This window comes from Chenopodium quinoa, unplaced genomic scaffold (genome assembly GCF_001683475.1).
Source record: "Chenopodium quinoa cultivar QQ74 unplaced genomic scaffold, ASM168347v1, whole genome shotgun sequence".
Taxonomy (NCBI): domain Eukaryota; kingdom Viridiplantae; phylum Streptophyta; class Magnoliopsida; order Caryophyllales; family Amaranthaceae; genus Chenopodium; species Chenopodium quinoa.
In genome coordinates this window covers 1,890,692-1,909,316 of record NW_018743197.1, presented here as the reverse complement: position 1 = coordinate 1,909,316, position 18,625 = coordinate 1,890,692, and the positions used below count along the sequence as shown (strand labels likewise).

Sequence of the window (18,625 nt, the reverse complement as noted above, 5' to 3'; positions counted from 1 at the left end):
AGTGAGTAATTGCTCTCTTATTATTTTTGTTGCACCAAGTTAAACCAATTTAATTTTCAAAGTGCATCTAACCAAAATTGGTTTAACCACTTTGAAAATTTTATTTTAAGTTAGACTTATTTAAATTTTCATTTTTGCTCAATGAATTAATTCTAAAGTTAATTAGAATTGATTAGAGATGTCAAACAAAATCAGGAATTAATCCCGAGGCACAAGCACGTAAACCAAGGCATAATATCCATGTGCATCCCTTGGCCAGCTGGGCAGCTCGCACAGCCCGCATGTGGCTGCCGAGAGACGAGGTTGCTACTCTTGGTGCGTGTGGTGCTAGGTGTGTGCGAAGAGCTGTGTGTTGACTTGGTGCATAAGGGGCGTGCGAGATGATGCTAGGCGTAGCAGCAATGCTAGGCGTAGCAGCAATGCTAGGCAGCTGCAGCTAGACGCGCATCGAGTGTGCGCTGCCAAGCAGCGCCCAGCAGTATCACAGCACGCAAGGCCGAGGCTGGTAGGCAAGCGCTCAGCACTTGCGTGTGTGTGAGTGCTCAAGGCTGCTAGCTTTGGGTAGTCGATGCGTTTTTTCTCTCGTTTTAATTTTGCTTTTTGGCCGTTTTGTTTATTTTAATTTATTTTATTATTTTAATTAAAATTTTGGAGGCTAGGCCTCGGGTTTTGAGCGTCATTGGCAAAATTTATTTTTACAAATTTTGGGTTTTACTGGCTTAATTAATTGGATTAATTAAGTTGGATGTGAAATTTAGTGGGAGCTTCAAATACTAATTGCTCTTATTTACATAATCGGTTAAAACAACTTTGACTAGTCTTAATTAGGCGTGTTAATTGGATTAACCACCTAGATTAGTTACTAGTGTGGGCATGTGTTTTATGCATTGTTACTTGTTTATCGTTGTAAAATGCATGGGCCTCACAGATAGTGAATGGACGAATGGAATGTATATTCTCTCACAGGTTTTATGAAATGACAACTAGGGGGCCCGATTAGGATAGAAAATACGGACTGCGATCCGTGATGTATTTTTTGTAAATCTAAATACGGTCTGCGTACCGTTGAGTATTTTTGTACCTTAATATTTAGATTAGTCCAAATCGTAGATACTAGTAGTTGTATTTAATTATGGTCAAGTCTTGAAGATGGAGGTTCTTGGAAGACGTAGCCATGAAAGTTGCAATTTTGACAAGCTATTTTATTATAACCCCTAAATCTTTTCTTGGCGGCTATCTGGGTGTGTTTTTTAATTCTGCAAAATTTAGTAAGGATAATTCCCAGCACATCTTTACTAAAGAAGATACCAAAAAAAGAACTCCTAGTCTTCCAACTTAGTCTCCAAAGCTAGTAAGGTTGTTCTTATCCAGAGCCACCTTGAGGCCATTCCTTCTTATGCCATGGCCACTGCTCGTCTACCTTCTTCTATTACTTCGTCTCTTGATAGTTTGAATAGAAAATGTTTTTGGAGACAATCCTCGATAAAAAACAGGTTTACCTATAGTTGCTTGGGATACTATTTGTCAACAAATCCAATGGAGCTCTTGGTCTTTGCAAATCGGATGCTATCAACTCGGCTTTCTTAGCTAAACTTGGGTGAAAAATTATGTCGGGCTCGTCTAACTTATGGGTCCAATATATTACTGCTAAGTATCTACGTAAATCCCACTTCCTTACATACCATACTCAACCTCGAGATTCTTGGATTTGGGAAAAGATTCTCCAAATACGCCCTCTTCTTATTAGGGTCTCTGCTGGAAGGTGGGAAATGGTACTTCTATCTTGTTCAAGGTTGATATTTGGTGTGCCCACACTAACCTTATCGCCTTTCTCAATTTGGACCCTGATCAACTTCCGAATATTGATATCGATGTTGATATGTTCATCACGGAGAATAATACATGGGACGTCCCTCTTCTCCTTTCGGTTCTCCCTAATGACATAGTTCAATCTATTATAGGAATCCCCCTTCCCTCCTCCCCTATTCCTGATGAACCTTGTTGGGGTCTTTCTAAAGATGGCCAGTTCATGGTGAAATATGCTACATGGCTAGCTCATTCTCTTGTTCATCCTTCTTCTAAATGGGAGTTTCAGTGGATTTGGAATTTAGTTATTCCACCTAAGATTAAGATATTTCTTTGGCTAATCCTTCATAAAAGTCTCCCTACTCGTCATACTTTATCTTCGCATAATATTGATGTAGCTAGATTTTGTGTTCTTTGTTCTAATCATTCTAAAACCCAGAATCATCTTCTCCTCTCTTGTCCATTTTCTATTAGTATTTGGTATTCTTCTTCTGTCCTTAATTGGTTGGGCCGCATCCCACCGATTACTCAGTTCCATGATTTATTTCGCTCCTTGAAGACCAATTTACCTAGGCTCCTTCCTAAGTTTGCTATTTTACTTTGGAGTATATTTGGAAGCATCGAAATGCAGTTATTTTAAGAACTATCCTGCCATATTCATAGTATCTTCATCCGCGCTTTCTCTATGTTTAAGGAATGGGAATCTCAATCCATTGTTGATGCCATACACTTACCTGTTACACCTCACCCTCTGTCTCCCCCGTCTACCCCTTCTCCTTTTGTCTCGTGGTCTCCTCCCCCATTTGGTTTTTGTAAACATAATTTTGATGGTTCTGCTTCGACTTTTGCAACTGCAGGTGTTGTCATTCAGGAGGATCACCAGGGTAATTATGTGGTCAGGCAAACTTATAATTTGGTCTCCTGCCCGGCCTTCCTTGCTGAAGTTATTGCCCTCCGCAATGGCCTCCTTTCTAAGGAATTTAATATTTTGACATTTATATTGAAGGTGATAACCTAACTGTTATTAATATTTTGCGAGGTCATTTCAGTTATTCATGGAAACTTCATATTCTTATGGCGGATGTCAATGCCATCTTGGTTTTTTTTTTCGAGCTTCCAGGCAAGGCACATTTATCGGGAAGGAAACCGGGCAACATACTATGTTGCCTCGGCTATTCGACTCCGACTCATCAAGATAAAGTCCCTTTTTTAGATAGCAAATTTTCTTATATTTTACTCTTAGATAGTTTAGATCACGGTCTTGTGAAAAGACGTACTTAAACTTTTCATTGTATCTTAATTTTAAAAAAATGTTTAGGAACCTCCTCTCAACCCTTACTCATCCCTAACGTCTCAAGAATATCAGACAAATCATTCACCTTTACTAATGTCGTAGCCACCACTCACCTCACCAAATTCACCACCCATCTCCACCAAAGCACTACCAACGTCCACTGCTCTATTAAACCCAACACCAACCTCACTGAAACCACTAATCACTTTCATCACTCACTCACCTCCACTGCTCTCTCTGAAACCATTATTAACCCCATCGAAACCCAAAAACTCAACCACCACCACTAAATTGAACAAAATCCACCAGTCTACCACTGTCGTTTTTCCGACAAATTGAGAAGAAGTGCCAAATTCAACCCATAGTTAATTTAGTTTGATGTTTGATCATCTCCTAGGGGTTGAATTATTCCTTGGTTCTCCCTCATGTTGTGTTATCAAGGATAGATTCTTGATTTGTCTCTTCTCTTTAATTCCTGAATTTTCTTTCTTCTTTTGTACTTGTAGTTGAACAGTTAGACGGTGTCAATTTTTTTCTAATGATTTCGAGGTAGTGGTCGAGGGCTCGAGGCAATGGTGGAGGTAGCGTTGTAGTGGTTGTAATGGTTGTAGAGCTGGCTCCTATGGTAGTAGAGGAGGTGGTTGTGTCTGTTAATGGATATGTAATTGACGGGGTGGAGGTGGGTAACTAAACGGATTTATTTATAAAGATTAAGTAAATATGTGCAAAAACATGTAACACGAAATAAAATAGAGGAAGTAATAATGATTTAATAAAAAAAAATATATAAAGAAAAATAAAAACAAAAGAAAGAAAGAAAAACATAATCGACTAATGCTAGAACTAGAAGGATAATCACATTTCACAACATTTACAACCGCCCAACTCCAAGAGTCCTCCCACTGTTACAGTGTTACCTTCCCCACCCCAATAAAATAAAAGAAAAAATAAAGAGAAGAAAACCCATCCCTCAGGAAAAAATAAAAATAAAAAAAATAAATAAATAAATAAAAGTCAATAGAAAGTGAAAAATGAAAAAATGAGCGCGAACTAATTGGCCTAAGAACACAAGTTTAGTAGCAAATCAAAGCTTCAGATACAATACAACTTGAGCCTGTAAGTTGGGGAAGAACACAAAACAGAAGCGAAAACACCTGTTGCAGCACTGAGCAGGCCAAACAGAAGGACAAAATGGCATCATAGATCCCTTCAAAGATGATCAGTTAGAACTGGATCATGGTAGGCTCTGTAGCCCAGAAAAGGTTACCACAGGTACTTCAGTGGAAGACCTGCTCGTCATTAGACCCAGCCGTTTTACTATTCTAAGACGATATTGGTTCATATGGGTAAGACAGCCAAGGGTGCTTCAATGCATCAAATGCAGATGGACGCTTTCTTGGGTTTATTTCAAGTAAATGCGCAACGAAGTCTATGAAGCCTTGATCTCCCATTGGTAGTCGATGCCTTAAGGATGTCTTCTTCGGAATCAAATATTCCAGTCTGCTTGTTTCCTGAAAAGGAACATGTGTCTACTGGTAAACCAAAGCTCTATTTCAACTAACATATCCATTAACGAAAATGTCAAAGAAATAAAAATAATCTGGCCACTATGATATAACACAATAAGCCCTTGTCCAAGTTTGTGGTACCTTGGACATCAGATCAAACAGTCTAATAAAAGCTTACGCCCAATAAGCTCGAATCACAATCATCAGGAATTGATTAAACAATGTCAAAAAGGTTAAAAGATTGTTTACTTAGAGATTCTTTTTAAAGTTTATTTTCCCATTTATGCTAAATGATATTGAAAACTTTGATGACTATTTGAAAAAAACAGAATACACCATGGTCTATCCCACAAAGTTTGAAGATACAGAGTATTTCAGAAACCTGCTGGTGCGCCGCAAACTTATAAGAATGGAACATTCAAGAGGTAAATAGTGAAAACACAACCAAAATTCCATGGCAAATAACTGAAAACTTTGAAACATAAAACAGATTTTCATGCCTAACTTGATTCAAGTTTAAAAGAGAGTTTAAAATGATGATGAAGCAAATAATTATAAGATAGAACAAAAATTATTTACTTTTGCCTGGATATCAAAGGTAATCTAGACTCGACTCTAGATTTCTTTGTGACACGAATGTTTTTATAAATGCCTAAAATCCAACTATTTCAAAGTTAAGAACTTGCTCAAGACAACAAATTAGATATTTGTATATACCAGGCTGTAATAGATCAACCTAAGGAAGGGTAGTATAGGTATTCTACTAATATTAGCTCACTAGGTTAATAGTCCTTAGTATAAATAAAGAGGGAAGGAAAGGAAATAGATAGGCAAAAATTGGATGAAACTTGTTGAGAGTTGTGACCTCAAGTCACTTGCAGAGTGGTAACCTAAAGTTACCGATTGGGAGAGAATCAAGCCTCTCGAAAGCTTGATAATCTATCTTACGAGTAGTTTGTTTAGTGTGTTAGTGTGTGTAATTTCATCTCATCAATTATAATATTTCACATTTAGCTTTTATTATTCCTTCTTTAATCTGCAATTTTCTGCCATTAGTTACTGTTTAATACCTAGCCATGTCGGTACATGACACAGGCTCACAAAGAGGACATTGTAGTAGAAACATGCATTATTAAATGGCATTTCCACTTTGGATTTTGTATCTTAAGGATAAAGCAAAACAATTACTTACCTGGTTTCGTTCATAAAGCATGTGATTCTTGGTAAAATATTTGTATGTATCTCTTCCCTTAGCAAGCATGTCTTGGTCAATGGGGCCAATGATCCCAATAACCCGAACAAGTAATGTTGCTGGAGAATCGTTTTGGAAAAGGACCTATAAGACAATTTTCATTAGTAAAAACTCTGCTAAATCTAGAAGATTTTATCCCAATACAAAAACATGCAAAAAAGATTAAAGCTAAAACAAATTTACTAAGAATCTTAAATCTTTAAACACATGTACTATCCTTCAAGGTAAAATAATAATAGATAGAGCTTGAGAGAGTAGTATAGAAAGGTCATCAGAAAAACTGAAAGACAGTATAAAAATTTTTATAATAATAAAAATAAGGACGCCAGGAACACTGCTCTAGCTGGTTGATGTTCTTCTTTACCAAAAGAAGCCTCGACTTTAATGCAAGGACCCTTTCAAAAAAAAAAAAAAAAAAAAAAAAAAAAAAAAAAAAAAAAAACTTTAATGCAAGGTCTGCATTTCCATACTATGATTTCATGATAGTGGTGGTTTCAAGCTCTTTAAAGTAGAATGACTCGGCTTGACAAATTTTGGCATAATATAATTCTTTGGAGTTTTTTATTTTTTATTTTTTTTTTGAGAAAAGTTCTTTGGAGTATTTAGAGCATTAACAGAATACAGTGTTGGCTACAACCAAAAATAAACATTGCAATTGTTATTATTGGACCATGAGTTTATAGATGATCCTAGAAAGTCTCGTTATCAAGTCAGCAGTGATAACACTAAGTGCACATATAACTGACTACAACAGGCATTAAGAAGAAGATGACATGATTATATAAATGAAATGCTTATTTGATCTTATTTTAGTTGTGAACTAGGTTAGCCCTGTGGCATAGCATTAAAATAGTATTTTATTTTTTATCCAAAGAGGGTAGTCATTACTTTTTAAAAGTTTTCAATCTTGGAACATGGAAAAATATATATATAGGGATAGAAAAAGATGTCCAGAGTTGTTTAGGCAGGAAAATTTTATGAGAAATTGACACATGTCGACCAATAATGTCAAGAATGGCTGAGAGTTATCAATTGAACTTGCGCAGCCTCATACAAACTTAATGGAACTTAAATGAACTTGTATTTCTAGATTCTTATTTTAAGATGAACAGAGCAAAGCCAAAGTAACATAATGATCATATAGTATAAACACCAACTATTGCATATATGTAACCATAATAATTATGTCAGCAAAGTAAAACAGATTCAACACCCTGGGAACTTACATTGCCTGTGCAAAGTTCTGCCAAGATGCAACCGAGAGACCATACGTCTATTTTTTTGTCATACGGCAAGCCTAATATGACCTCTGGCGCTCGGTATGACCTCGACTGAACATATGAGCATAAATGATCTGTTTCAAAACAGCTGCTTCCCAGATCGATAACTTTCACTTCACATCTGCTATAGCTTTTAACTAGAATATTCTCAGGCTTCAAGTCACAATGTATTAATCCAAGGCCATGCAAGAACTGAAGAGCCTCCAAAACTTGAATTGTTATTGACTGCATAAATGAGAATTATAATATTAAAAGAGCTCCAAATCATGCTACAAAAACGTAACACCACAAAATAGCACTCGCTCAACCTGCAATCTTGGCATAGTAAAATAGACCTCCCCACCAGATTCTCTGTTAAACTTGTGAAACTCGTACAAGTTTGCCTTGAGTAGTTCACAAACAATTAACAAATGTTCCTGCAACAACAAATTATTTTGTTAGCTCGTACTATTTATAAAGCAAGAAACTGGAGACCTTAATATCAAACTTGAATTTGGCAGGTTACACTGTTTTTGAAATTATTGGAGAAACTCTAGTGAATATTGACATAGGTATATGGACATTCAGTTTGAAGGCCAAATAAACAAGGCAGAAAGCACAGGTTATGTTCTACAAACACCACCACTGAAAAACATGTCAAAGACTAAAAGAAACATATTATTATACTACGTATTAAGCAACCTGATAAATATGTTGTGCATTAGAAAACTTGTTTCAAAGAATTAGTGGCTACAAGGTGATGGTGGAAAGGAAAGTGGAAGGGAAGGCATAGGGATGTACCAGTTGGTTAAAGAGTTTATAAATATCGTACTTCCTAAGAAATGCTTGTACTTTGGATGTATAGAAAGGTTAAAGTGTTGCCATGTGTACTTCTCCCAACTACCTTATCAGCATCAAACTTTGTCCCAACTCAACATGCTTTATACACTGGCTGTCAACTCACCCTAACTATACACCACAGAACAGCTGCACTGATTACTCTGCAACCAAGCTCCATTACAATGTTGAATATATGATCATCTGGACTCATGAAGAAGAAAGGAGAAGGTAGGCAAAAGAAGATTTCTAGAATGCACCCTCATATCTAAGCATAAATGGTAAAATAAACAAGTGAAATTTTTTGGAATTTAAACATTATATTGCACCAAAATCACCTCACATTCAGAATTCACGCATTGGAAGCTAGTAAGCAAAGCCCTAATGATTTTTTCCTTTGTTCACTACTTTACTCCATTATAGCCTCTCTTGTTGTACTATTAACTAATATGTCTCCCTTCTGCTCAGTAATTAATCATTTACTTCTTCTTTATCCTTCAATTGTTTTATCCTTCAATTGTTACAATTTCGCAATAGATATCAAAAAAGCCTAATGAATTACACATTTATCAGTTGGTAACATTGTAGTAGATAGAACGGAATAATTTGAAAAAAATATGCATTAAAAAAAAATATTATAATAAATAAGTATATAATAAATAAAAAGAGTTCCTTTAGGACTAAGTTTCGGTCCGTCATGGACATCCACTTCCTGAATAAAATAACAGATTCAGCCTGTAAATAACCTGAGTAAAATACCAGATCTGACTAATAAATTTCCACCTCTAGTTATACAGCCACTAGTCTTGGAGGGCATAAATTAAGCCAATAACCACTATATGTACTTGCTGATCACTTTGCTTTTTGGGCCAATATGGGGGTATAGAGAATTACAGAAAAGACCAGAATGGAGAAAAACAAAGAAGAATGTGCTCAATTAAGGGAAACTGCTACCTAGTAAACTTGACCTGTTGAAAATGCCTAAAAAGGGAGGGCTATGTTCCATAATCTGAAGGTTAATTGTCACAAAACTACTAAATCATTGAAGTACTGAAATTCTCAGGAGCAACTTTTGACATGACTTGGAGAACAGACTAAAGCCAAAGATTCAGACAAAGGATGGTCATAATCCTTCTACCCATGGTTAGTCATTGTTTTCTTAGAAGAGGGTCCTCTGGGACTGTAGACAATTTAGAGAAAGAATTGAATCAACAGAAGGCACAAGGCCCAAAATCGCAGCTGCAATAATCATCCAACAGTTCCAACCTAGTGTAACTGTAAGCCAAAAATTGAATCAACAAAAGAAGGAACAAAGCTTGAAATCGCAACTGCAATAATCATCCAACCTAGTGTTACTGTACAGTAAGGCTTGAACCCTTTTTGTTGATACATTTTAAAGCTCCACTTGCTTACTTTATATTAGTTGGTAATTTTTTTTCTATATTCCCTTCTATACAAAATCAACATTAAATGGCAGACCGAATTAAATTTCCATGTGCAAGAATAACTTTGTTTTTCTGTTTTCTGACTCTACATATCTAAAGTTTAGGAAACTTAATATGTTAATGATCTAGTTCTGTCCTGGTTTATGTGCCAATCCAAATTCAATTCAGTCCATATTTTGCTTTGCATAATTTTGTTTACAATCTCATTAGGTATAGCTTGAAATAAAAATAAAGGTAGCACGGGTATAAGTATTAAAATGTATGGTAAAGGAAAAACAGTAATCACACCCAGATAAAATGACAAAAGGGATGAATGCCGAATACGTCATGGAAAACGATAAAAAGTGGAAAGGAAATAATAAAAGAACAAAGGAAGGTACTATAATAAGATTAGTAACTTACACGGTAGTAGAAATAATCGTACAACCGAAGTAGGTGGTACTTGTCAGCAGGATCATGTTTGTTTACATACTTGAGAAGCTTTATCTCATCAAGACTCTGGTCAAAAAAATCCTTATTGTTCTTGATAATCTTAACACAAACATCCATGCCTGTGTGCAGGTCATGTGCTTGAATAGCTTTACTGAATGCAGCTGATCCTAGATACTCAGTAACATGGTAGCGCCCTGCTATGACTGAATTTAATACTACATGAAAATTTTTGTCCTCTTCAAAGCCAGTTCTGGGGAAAGAGAGCAAGTCCAGGCACACCAAAGTCAAAAGCACGAAACATTGTACAGAAGTTAAACGTTTGAGAGTTATAAATGCTAAAGAAACTTTTATTGCAAGCGACAAGAGACTTTGACTTCACAGACAAGTCAGTGAAGGGCAGCAAAAGTAATGAAAAATTGCGCCAAAATGCATTGTATTATTCAATACGTAGATTAGCATACAATAATTATAGACCAAGAAAACTATTACATGCTTAATAAGATTATTTCATAGGACTCATGTCTAAGCAGTCAGAACAGCTAATTTTCTTTGGCTTTATTTTTTTTAGTTTATTTTTCTTTTTTAAAAAATCAATTTTAGTAAGCAAGGTTCAGTAATAACTAATCACCATCTCTTGACGGTACCAGAATGATAAAATAAAGGCAGTTAACCACCACAGGAACCAACCAAACGTGACCACGTCAACCTAATACAACCCCACACAAAGGCACTACTACCCTCACCAACACGCTATTAACCAGTTCCACCAAAATCAGCTATACATAAACTATGCAGGCTAAACCCATACTGAATGCACAATCTCTTCCTCCCCCCCCCCCCCCCCAACACACACACACAACGTGACAACAACGCTTTCTGGTAGGTTTTATCTCATATCTTAACTTATTCAGTTGACATATGATAAAGAACATTAAATTAACTTCTAAACTATAGATTATCACAAGTATAGAGCTCCCCAAAACTACCAACCCAGAAAAGGCCTTTCATTCTCTTCAGAAACTTAGCCTTCCAAAAGAAAGTAGACTAAGGAAAGGATGATGAATAAGCAATTATCAAAGGTGTTTATAAAGGGAGCAACAGGAAAAAGATCCTGACAAATCCGCCTACCACACACAAGGGAATCAGAGACACAAACAGAATCAAAGATACCCGTCAAAATAGTAAGTTCCTCCCTACTCCCTATCATGAGGCAACCTCCTAAAATGCAAATTCCAAATTAGATTATCACCATTACAAACCCTAAAGAAAGAAACAGGAGTAAGATGAGCAGAAAATATTCTACAAAGAGAGAATGGCTGCTAGACCTGAGACCAATTTTGATAAGTACTTTATATAAAACTAACTTGCAACTACAAAAAATAATAAATAAAAAAAATAGAATTAATAGTAAAAAGTAAAAACCATAAAAGTTATCCGGACATATGATGTGGATGGAAAGAGTATGTGTTATTAGCTTATCACGACGACATAAGTTCCAATGGAAAAAATTTAGTCCATCTCAGATCAGCATTTTTGAATTCAGGCTAGCAAAAAAAAATTGATGCAACAAGAACACTTCCTGCACCAAGATCGCATAGAATGGTTTGTCTAGAAAAAGTAAACAGAATGGAAGAGTCCTATATCAATAAAGGGGCTCCACTGCTATTCTCTCACTCTCACAATTTCTGCCAAAAGCCATGTCTGACCAACCTTCTGAGGTTTGTTCAAATCTTCTTGTCAACATACCTCTAAATCACTCATTTCTTGACACTGAGAAAATTATCTGACATCAAATTTACCAAAGGTTCACCACTCACCATTATGGTTTTGACCATGCACTATGCGCAATTCCTTTTCACTTTTAACTACTCCCTCCGTTCCCTTTTGTTTTTGACGTTTGGAATTATGCGCGGTGATTAAGAAATTGTGTAAAGTAGAGGTTTATTGGAATAATTCAATGATTGAAAGTACAATTATATTTTAAAAAAGAATATTGTACATGTGGGGTGAAGAAAGTAAGAAGGAAAAAGAAGAGAGAGGAGAGAGAAAGTAATAATAAGTATTAGAAAACCATAAAAATAATACTAAAAGTACAAATGCACATGAAAAAGTAAGGATATTTGGGTATTTAAATTATAAAGCAAGGGTAATTTTGTCTAAAATTTATGACTAAAAAAGGAAAGATACTAAAGGTAAAGAATAAAAAAGAACACCTAAAATGGAAACGTAAAGAACAAAAGGGAACGGAGGGAGTACTATTTTATTTTCTGTCTGTTGAGGGAATAGAAGCATGTGAGATTTATATAAAGAATATTCAGTGGATTTAAAACATAATAACTTCATGTCCAAAGACAGGCCAGAGTAAGTTTAATGAAAGTGCACAGAACCGGAGCAAATTAGAGAAGCAAAAATGATTCAGGCCTAAATCCTACATTAGACGCATATGCAAATTTATAAAATCAAGATATTTAAAGGCTGTTACATCATGAATGGCCAATTGGCCATCACTGAGTATGTAATTCCCTCACAATTTCATGATAGGTTGTTGAGATACATCATTTTTTCTAAAACACCAAATATTTGATAAGCCATTACCGAACTATATCAGCTCTTACAACTTACAACCCATTCATTATGTCATTTCCCATACACTTCACATCAAGAAAACTCTTACATCATAACAAGAAGCACAATTAGCTGGATTCAAAACTAACTGCGATAACAATAGGAAGACAAATTCCTCAATATTCTCGTTATATATGATACATAGAATAAAAGATCTAGAAGTTCATTTGCAAGAAAGGATTTACCTGTTCTTTCTATGCACTATTTTCAAATTGAAAGTCTCAAATTCCTCTTCCTGGGCCTTTATCTGCCTTACTTGTTCCTGAACAGCAGCAGCTTCTTCATCCTCTAAACATGCTCCAACATCATCTTCTCTCATACTTGCTGTCTTTTCATCATCTGCCCTTTTCACACGCTCCTTATCAACATACGCATACGCATAGTCTGAGAGTGTAGAAGGAGTTGATTCTGCTGATCTTACAACAGGAGCATTAGTTTCATCTTCAGGACTCCGGGCAGGTGAAGAACCGCTACTTTTATGTTTCCATGATGCAAGCATACCATCGTTTCTTATACAATCATTATGTTCATCGCCCACACTATTGTTGTTGCTTGACCACATAGGTTTACTAGAACCTGCAGGCTCACCTCTCGCAGGAGGAGCAAATGAAAACCCCACATCTGAATGACTTCTGAGTTGTAAGCATGTATCTTTATCAGCTTCCAGCAAATATTTATCAGAATCATGCCTGGATGCTTCCTTCCTGTCCTTGATTGTCCTAATTTGAGGATGCTTAGATGCACCTAAACCAATTTCATGTTCATGAAAGTACTCAAAGTCCCCTTCACTACTTCCACCAATTAAACTGTCACGTAGTTCACTGCCAAAGTCAGCAACATCACTGTTGATTCCCACACCAATTGATCTAACAGAACCATGCTGGTCATCATCAATGCATCCATCATCCAGCACAGACTTTCCAAATTCATTCATAACCTTGCCATCCCCCAACATGATCATGTCATCTGACTGCGTCACGAAGCCTTGCCATACAGGTTCAGAACGCATCAGGTTCAGTTCCTCTTCATCCATTAACTGCCCATCATAATGAGCAATTATATCATTACCATCAGCTTTCTCATACACCTCTGTAACAGACAGTCCAATAGGATCATCTGAAGCTGATATAGGCTCCAAGTTTTTTGAATGAATATATTGCTCACCGGAAAAATAAGAATCCTCCTCAGCAAAAGACTGATCATCTTCCTCCACTTTGGTTATAGCTCTTTCTTGATTATCTGGAATACTCCCATGTCCAGTTCCTTTTTCATTATCGCTAGGGTAGTCAATTTCATGAGCTAAAAACCAAGCCTCGTCCTCAATAGGTTGTCTCATGTATCCAACATCGTCGTCATCATCATACTCATCAGAGTCCCAGTAGTCATTAGCGTAATCAATAGATTCACTTAATCCATCACCGATTGTTGCAAAGCCAGATACCATATCTGAAGCATCTTCTGTTATACCCCGGCTGACTGATAGCCAATTGCCTCCTGTCATTCTTTTCGCACCTGGATCATTAAATCATATATCAAGTTAGATCTTATATAATGTCAAAAGAGCATTTCAATAAAACCAAGCAAGATACTAGTCACTTAGTATTCCACAACAACAAAAATAAAGCCTTAGTCCCAAACTCAATTTGGGGTTAACATGAATTGTCATAAGGAGCTGTCCACCATAAAAATGGAATCAAGTAATGGGGAAAAGAAACAAGAAGAAAAAAAACGCAGATGAATAATTGAGCAGACAACAAAAGCAAGATTCAGTTCCCATGCCAAATTTGGAATTCGTCAAGCAATTAACAAATGATGTTTTTTTCCAAACATCATTCCACAGGCACACAGCATACAGATTGACACAAATGAAAAAAAGCGGTAAAAGGATAAACACATCAAAATAGCCAAACTGAGTGTATCCAAAACATTGCTACACATGACAAATTTTCGGTATCCAATTTTTTATTTTTTTATTAAAAAGAAAAGAAAATACTGACCACAATTTACTCAGCAGCAAAGGGGAAACATATAGTTGCATAATTTCGGCTCAGCTGTGACGTAAAGGATTTTCAATAGACCGAACCGAACTAATCCAATTCATCACAAAGTGCTCAAAACCCACAATCTCATCCGAATCACAGATAACAACACCGAATCCCCCCTTCCCCACATGCATTGAACGCTACATCACGTGTTTCACTTACAAAGTTACTTGCTATATAAAGATATAATGAAAGATTACCCATTCTTCTCTATGACGGCTCTAAACCTACTAATATACTCTAATAGCACACAATGAAGATAATTTTTTTTATAAATTAACATTATATGTGTATCACGACACAGTTTGCGATCAACACATCATTTCAATTCATTAGAACACACAACATGGAACTCCTCGGTTTTGAGACCTTGGAAAGAGTTAAATCATAGACCTGATTTGCAGGTGATAAGAGACATCTCCTTGAGATACTGAGACAACCATTCAATCTTGCTGGCCCCACACCTCATGTCCCCAAATTCCAACTCTTACCCCACAACAAGCTCTCCTTTCTCCATGTTTCAAATCACAGACTGGATCCTTGTACAGGCAGTAATATTCCATGCTTCCCGTGAAGATCAAGAGATAAGAAATACATATACCAGTTTAATCGAGCAAAACATTATGATTCCAGGCTCTAAAGGCCAAACCTTTGTGAAATCACTTCTTTTATTGAAACCGGATCAAAATGCTTTCCATAGAAGAAGATTTGATAGTTGAATACAATGAAAATCCAAGTTCTCACTTTTTTGTTCTTTTAAATTTTGGAAAAAATATGAACAGCCTACAAGAAAAGCTTGATAATCCAAAATGAAGTGCAATTTCTTCATTTTGAATGTTTATCCCATAATAGTATAATACCCATGCTTAATCTAAGAAATCAAGTTCTGGTACAGCAACTCGACACTTCAAATCACTATAAAACCATCAAATCTCAGAAACTATGTAGGTCCAGCCTCTAGATACATATCCCCACAACAAATTGGACCTTAAATAGAACTGCATAATACAGCCGTTAAAATCAACATGGTCAAAGACAATGACAGAGGCCAAGATGATATCAAAACAGCCCAAACACACATACCTCTTCAAATAATTTTATACAGCGTACAATGTGACACAAAATTTCTAAGAGCTTCAAAGAATATGGATTCAACCTTCTTGATGAAAATACAACATTACATCCATCAAACACATGGAACCTTAAAGCTCAAGACAACATTCCTACATATTTTTTTATAGCTAAATCCAAGCTTTGAAGGATAAGAATGAGTCAAGGGGTAATGGGAACCAACTGTGGTCTATATCACAGAGGAGGTGAGTTTGTGGAGGTGGTAGTCACAACTTGGCACAGAAAAGAGAATCGGAAAGGACAAGCTATTACTCTGCAATTACAGAAGGCAAATAAAACCTACTATCACTTTTAAAAAGCTAGACTCTTTATTTTATAATGTTGAACACTCCACACATTGACGAGGAGATAAAACCCATACCCAACAATTTTGCTTCCATTTCTCGTTAATCTAGAGCACATCCTAGTGAAAAGTAATTACAAAAACAGAAAGCAGAGAGGAGAAAGGAGAAAGTTAAGTGATAGAGTTCAAATGAGCTTGACATTTGATTATCCTATATATCTAGCAAACAAGTCAGCCTGAATTATGTGCATATATATATGTGTATCATGAAAGGTATATACACAAGTTTTACAAATATTAGGAGCACATATCATGTAACTTGTATTGCCAAATAACTAGTCCAAATTCAGAACAATGTCCCTATGTCCCAAATGGATCCTAAGCATGTATAACACTAGGATTTATGCCCATTTTCAATCCATGACCCTATCTGGGTAGTTAGGTAGTGATCTGCTACACTCCCCTCTCATTCTTAGCATCGTAGGTTGCCTACCAATGTTTACTTACATATATTTTACTATTTCAGTAATTAACCTAATCCCATGAAAGGTCCCACAATAAACAAGCCACAGGAAATTAGAACCCCCCCCCCCCAACCCCAAAAAATAAAAAGCTCCATCTTTTCCATCATGAGATCATTACCCATCAGAAGCTGGAACTTTTATGAGTAACTAAGGGCATGAGGCCCCAAATTGATTATAACTAAGTTATTAAACACATTCATTCTTTTCAGATTCAGATGAAAAAGTCAGAGGCCTGACAAAAAATTTTAATTGCTATATAACTGATTATTCCAAGAACTGAACATGTGCTGGAGAAGCTTTAGAACAACACATCATTGTGCATCTAGGAAGGAAATATATTAAATTGGCATACATATGCAACTAAGGTTTAAACAGTTGTACTGGATTGTAATAAATAAAAATTGACAAGCTAACCTGATGAGCTTATCTCTTGGCCAACGGGAACATCCAAATACGAACCTAAAAGATAAGTAGCATCAGCACTACCTAACTTCAAGCTGGGTCCATCATTATCAAATCTCTCCTCCCAATTAGCACTCAGAGGCTTATCTTCTGACTTGAGTCTAACAGGAGGCAACCTTGGGTAATCTTCCTTCTGACTTTCAGAAACCAGAGAGAAACCCGAATAGTCATGATCCTTTTTGTCACACGTCCCATGAAGCTTTGCGAGATATAGAGATCTTCCAACCTCATCCACTTGCTCCTTAATAGCTGCTCTAATGTCAACCATGTCTGGTTTCCTAAAACCTTCCTTAGTGCCAGAATCAGCAACACTATCACTGGTGGTTGGAACATCAATGTTAGAAAATGACAGGACAGTCTTCACTGCACATTCATTCCATTGACCTGATGAGGAATACGAAGCCTCTTCATTTCTGGAATCCAATTCATCTCCAAAATTGCTTTTAGACTGCATAATGTCATTTCGTTTTCGTTTGTCAACATCTTTAAGCTCACTTGGTTGGGTAGTCTTGTAATTTGTATCCACACTCGCTTTACCAGAGCTAGAAACCCAGGTCAATCGCTTTTCTGGGAAAGCACTATCATTATCAGGTCGCAAATCAACTTTCCCTGCATTAGATGACTCACTATTCTGCAACTCAAGAACACCAGAATTCACATTACTACTGCTGCTTTTACAGGGCTCCCCAGCGCCGTTGTTTTGACTATACCTCCAAGTACATAAATCAAGCACAGTGTCATCAGATTCTTTCGAGAAAGAGAAGTTTTTCTCGCTTACTCGGGCTGTTTCACCAGAAGTTCTATGTTCGACATTGGTTGTGTTTGAGTTCCACTTACTCTTCTTACCAAGACTAGTACTCCCACACTCTATTTCTTTGACAATAAGCTCTTTAGAAACATCACAACTATTCCAAGAACCAGATTCGTGATTTCGAACCGGTATCGACTTCACATTCTCTTCTACTGCCTTCTTACCCCTTTCCTCTTCAAGGGTTAATTTCTGGAACCCATTATTATCGGGCCGGTTACCTAACTCGTTGCGCAGTGCCGCCTCAGCCCGAGAAAATCCATTCTTTTGCAAAAACTCCAAAATTACATCAACGGAGCCTGTATTATCCATTACAGCAACTAAAAGAACAAAACAGACAGCAATTTGCCCCCTTCAAACACAACTCGAAACAAGATTCAACTCAAATTAAGCGAAAACATCCTTGAACAATTGAAAATGAATTAAAAATGTCTTAATTCAACCGTTGTTCTTCGTCACATTGCAGGTATCCTGAAATTAACACCTTCAATTGAAACATTGAACAAAAAAGTGCAAATCTACAAACAATGCAAGACTCACAAAACCCAGATCAAGTTAGAAATTAATAATAAATTCAAAAAAAAAAATCACTACAAAAATCAAATACCTGTCCTCAATTAAGCTGAAGTTGAATTGAACAGAATAGAACGAACATTTGGAGAAAACAATCGAAATTAGGGCAAATTAGGATCAAGAAAGCCCTAGAAAAAAGCGCAGATCTTCTTAATTAGGGCAAGAAATTAAACAAAGGAGGAGAGAGAGAGTTGAGAAAGGGGGGAAAATAAGTGGGGAAATGAAAAAATTTTGATGACACGAATTAGTTTGAGCCGTTTATTACTCAGTTTTTTGGTTTGGTTATTTCCATTGCCAAACTTCAACTTTGCACGTTTTTCAAACGATTTCCATACAACCAATTA

At 36.4% G+C, this 18,625-nt stretch overlaps 1 protein-coding gene across 1 annotated transcript; it reads right to left on the bottom strand.

The window, feature by feature from the left end:
- Positions 1-3,912: 3,912 nt before the first annotated feature.
- Positions 3,913-18,595, bottom strand: LOC110733201. The gene is made up of 8 exons (XM_021913209.1): positions 18,316-18,595; positions 16,853-18,179; positions 12,644-13,970; positions 9,804-10,083; positions 7,449-7,556; positions 7,087-7,365; positions 5,801-5,944; positions 3,913-4,611 (listed from the first exon to the last, which is right to left on the bottom strand). The coding sequence occupies exons 2-8, from the start codon at positions 18,018-18,020 to the stop codon at positions 4,423-4,425; spliced, it is 3,495 nt and encodes a 1,164-aa protein (XP_021768901.1). The 5' UTR covers positions 18,021-18,179; positions 18,316-18,595; the 3' UTR covers positions 3,913-4,422.
- Between the last annotated feature and the right edge of the window lie 30 nt (positions 18,596-18,625).

Bases quoted from the DNA above. Each gene is read 5' to 3' on its own strand.
- LOC110733201 (XM_021913209.1), bottom strand. From the start codon at position 18,020: ATGGATAATACAGGCTCCGTTGATGTAATTTTGGAGTTTTTGCAAAAG. The intron at 10,084-12,643 runs GTAAATCCTTTC...CTCTTTCCCCAG, and splicing joins ATAGTGCATAGAAAGAACAG to AACTGGCTTTGAAGAGGACA. The intron at 7,366-7,448 runs GTTGAGCGAGTG...TCATTTATGCAG, and splicing joins TTACTATGCCAAGATTGCAG to TCAATAACAATTCAAGTTTT.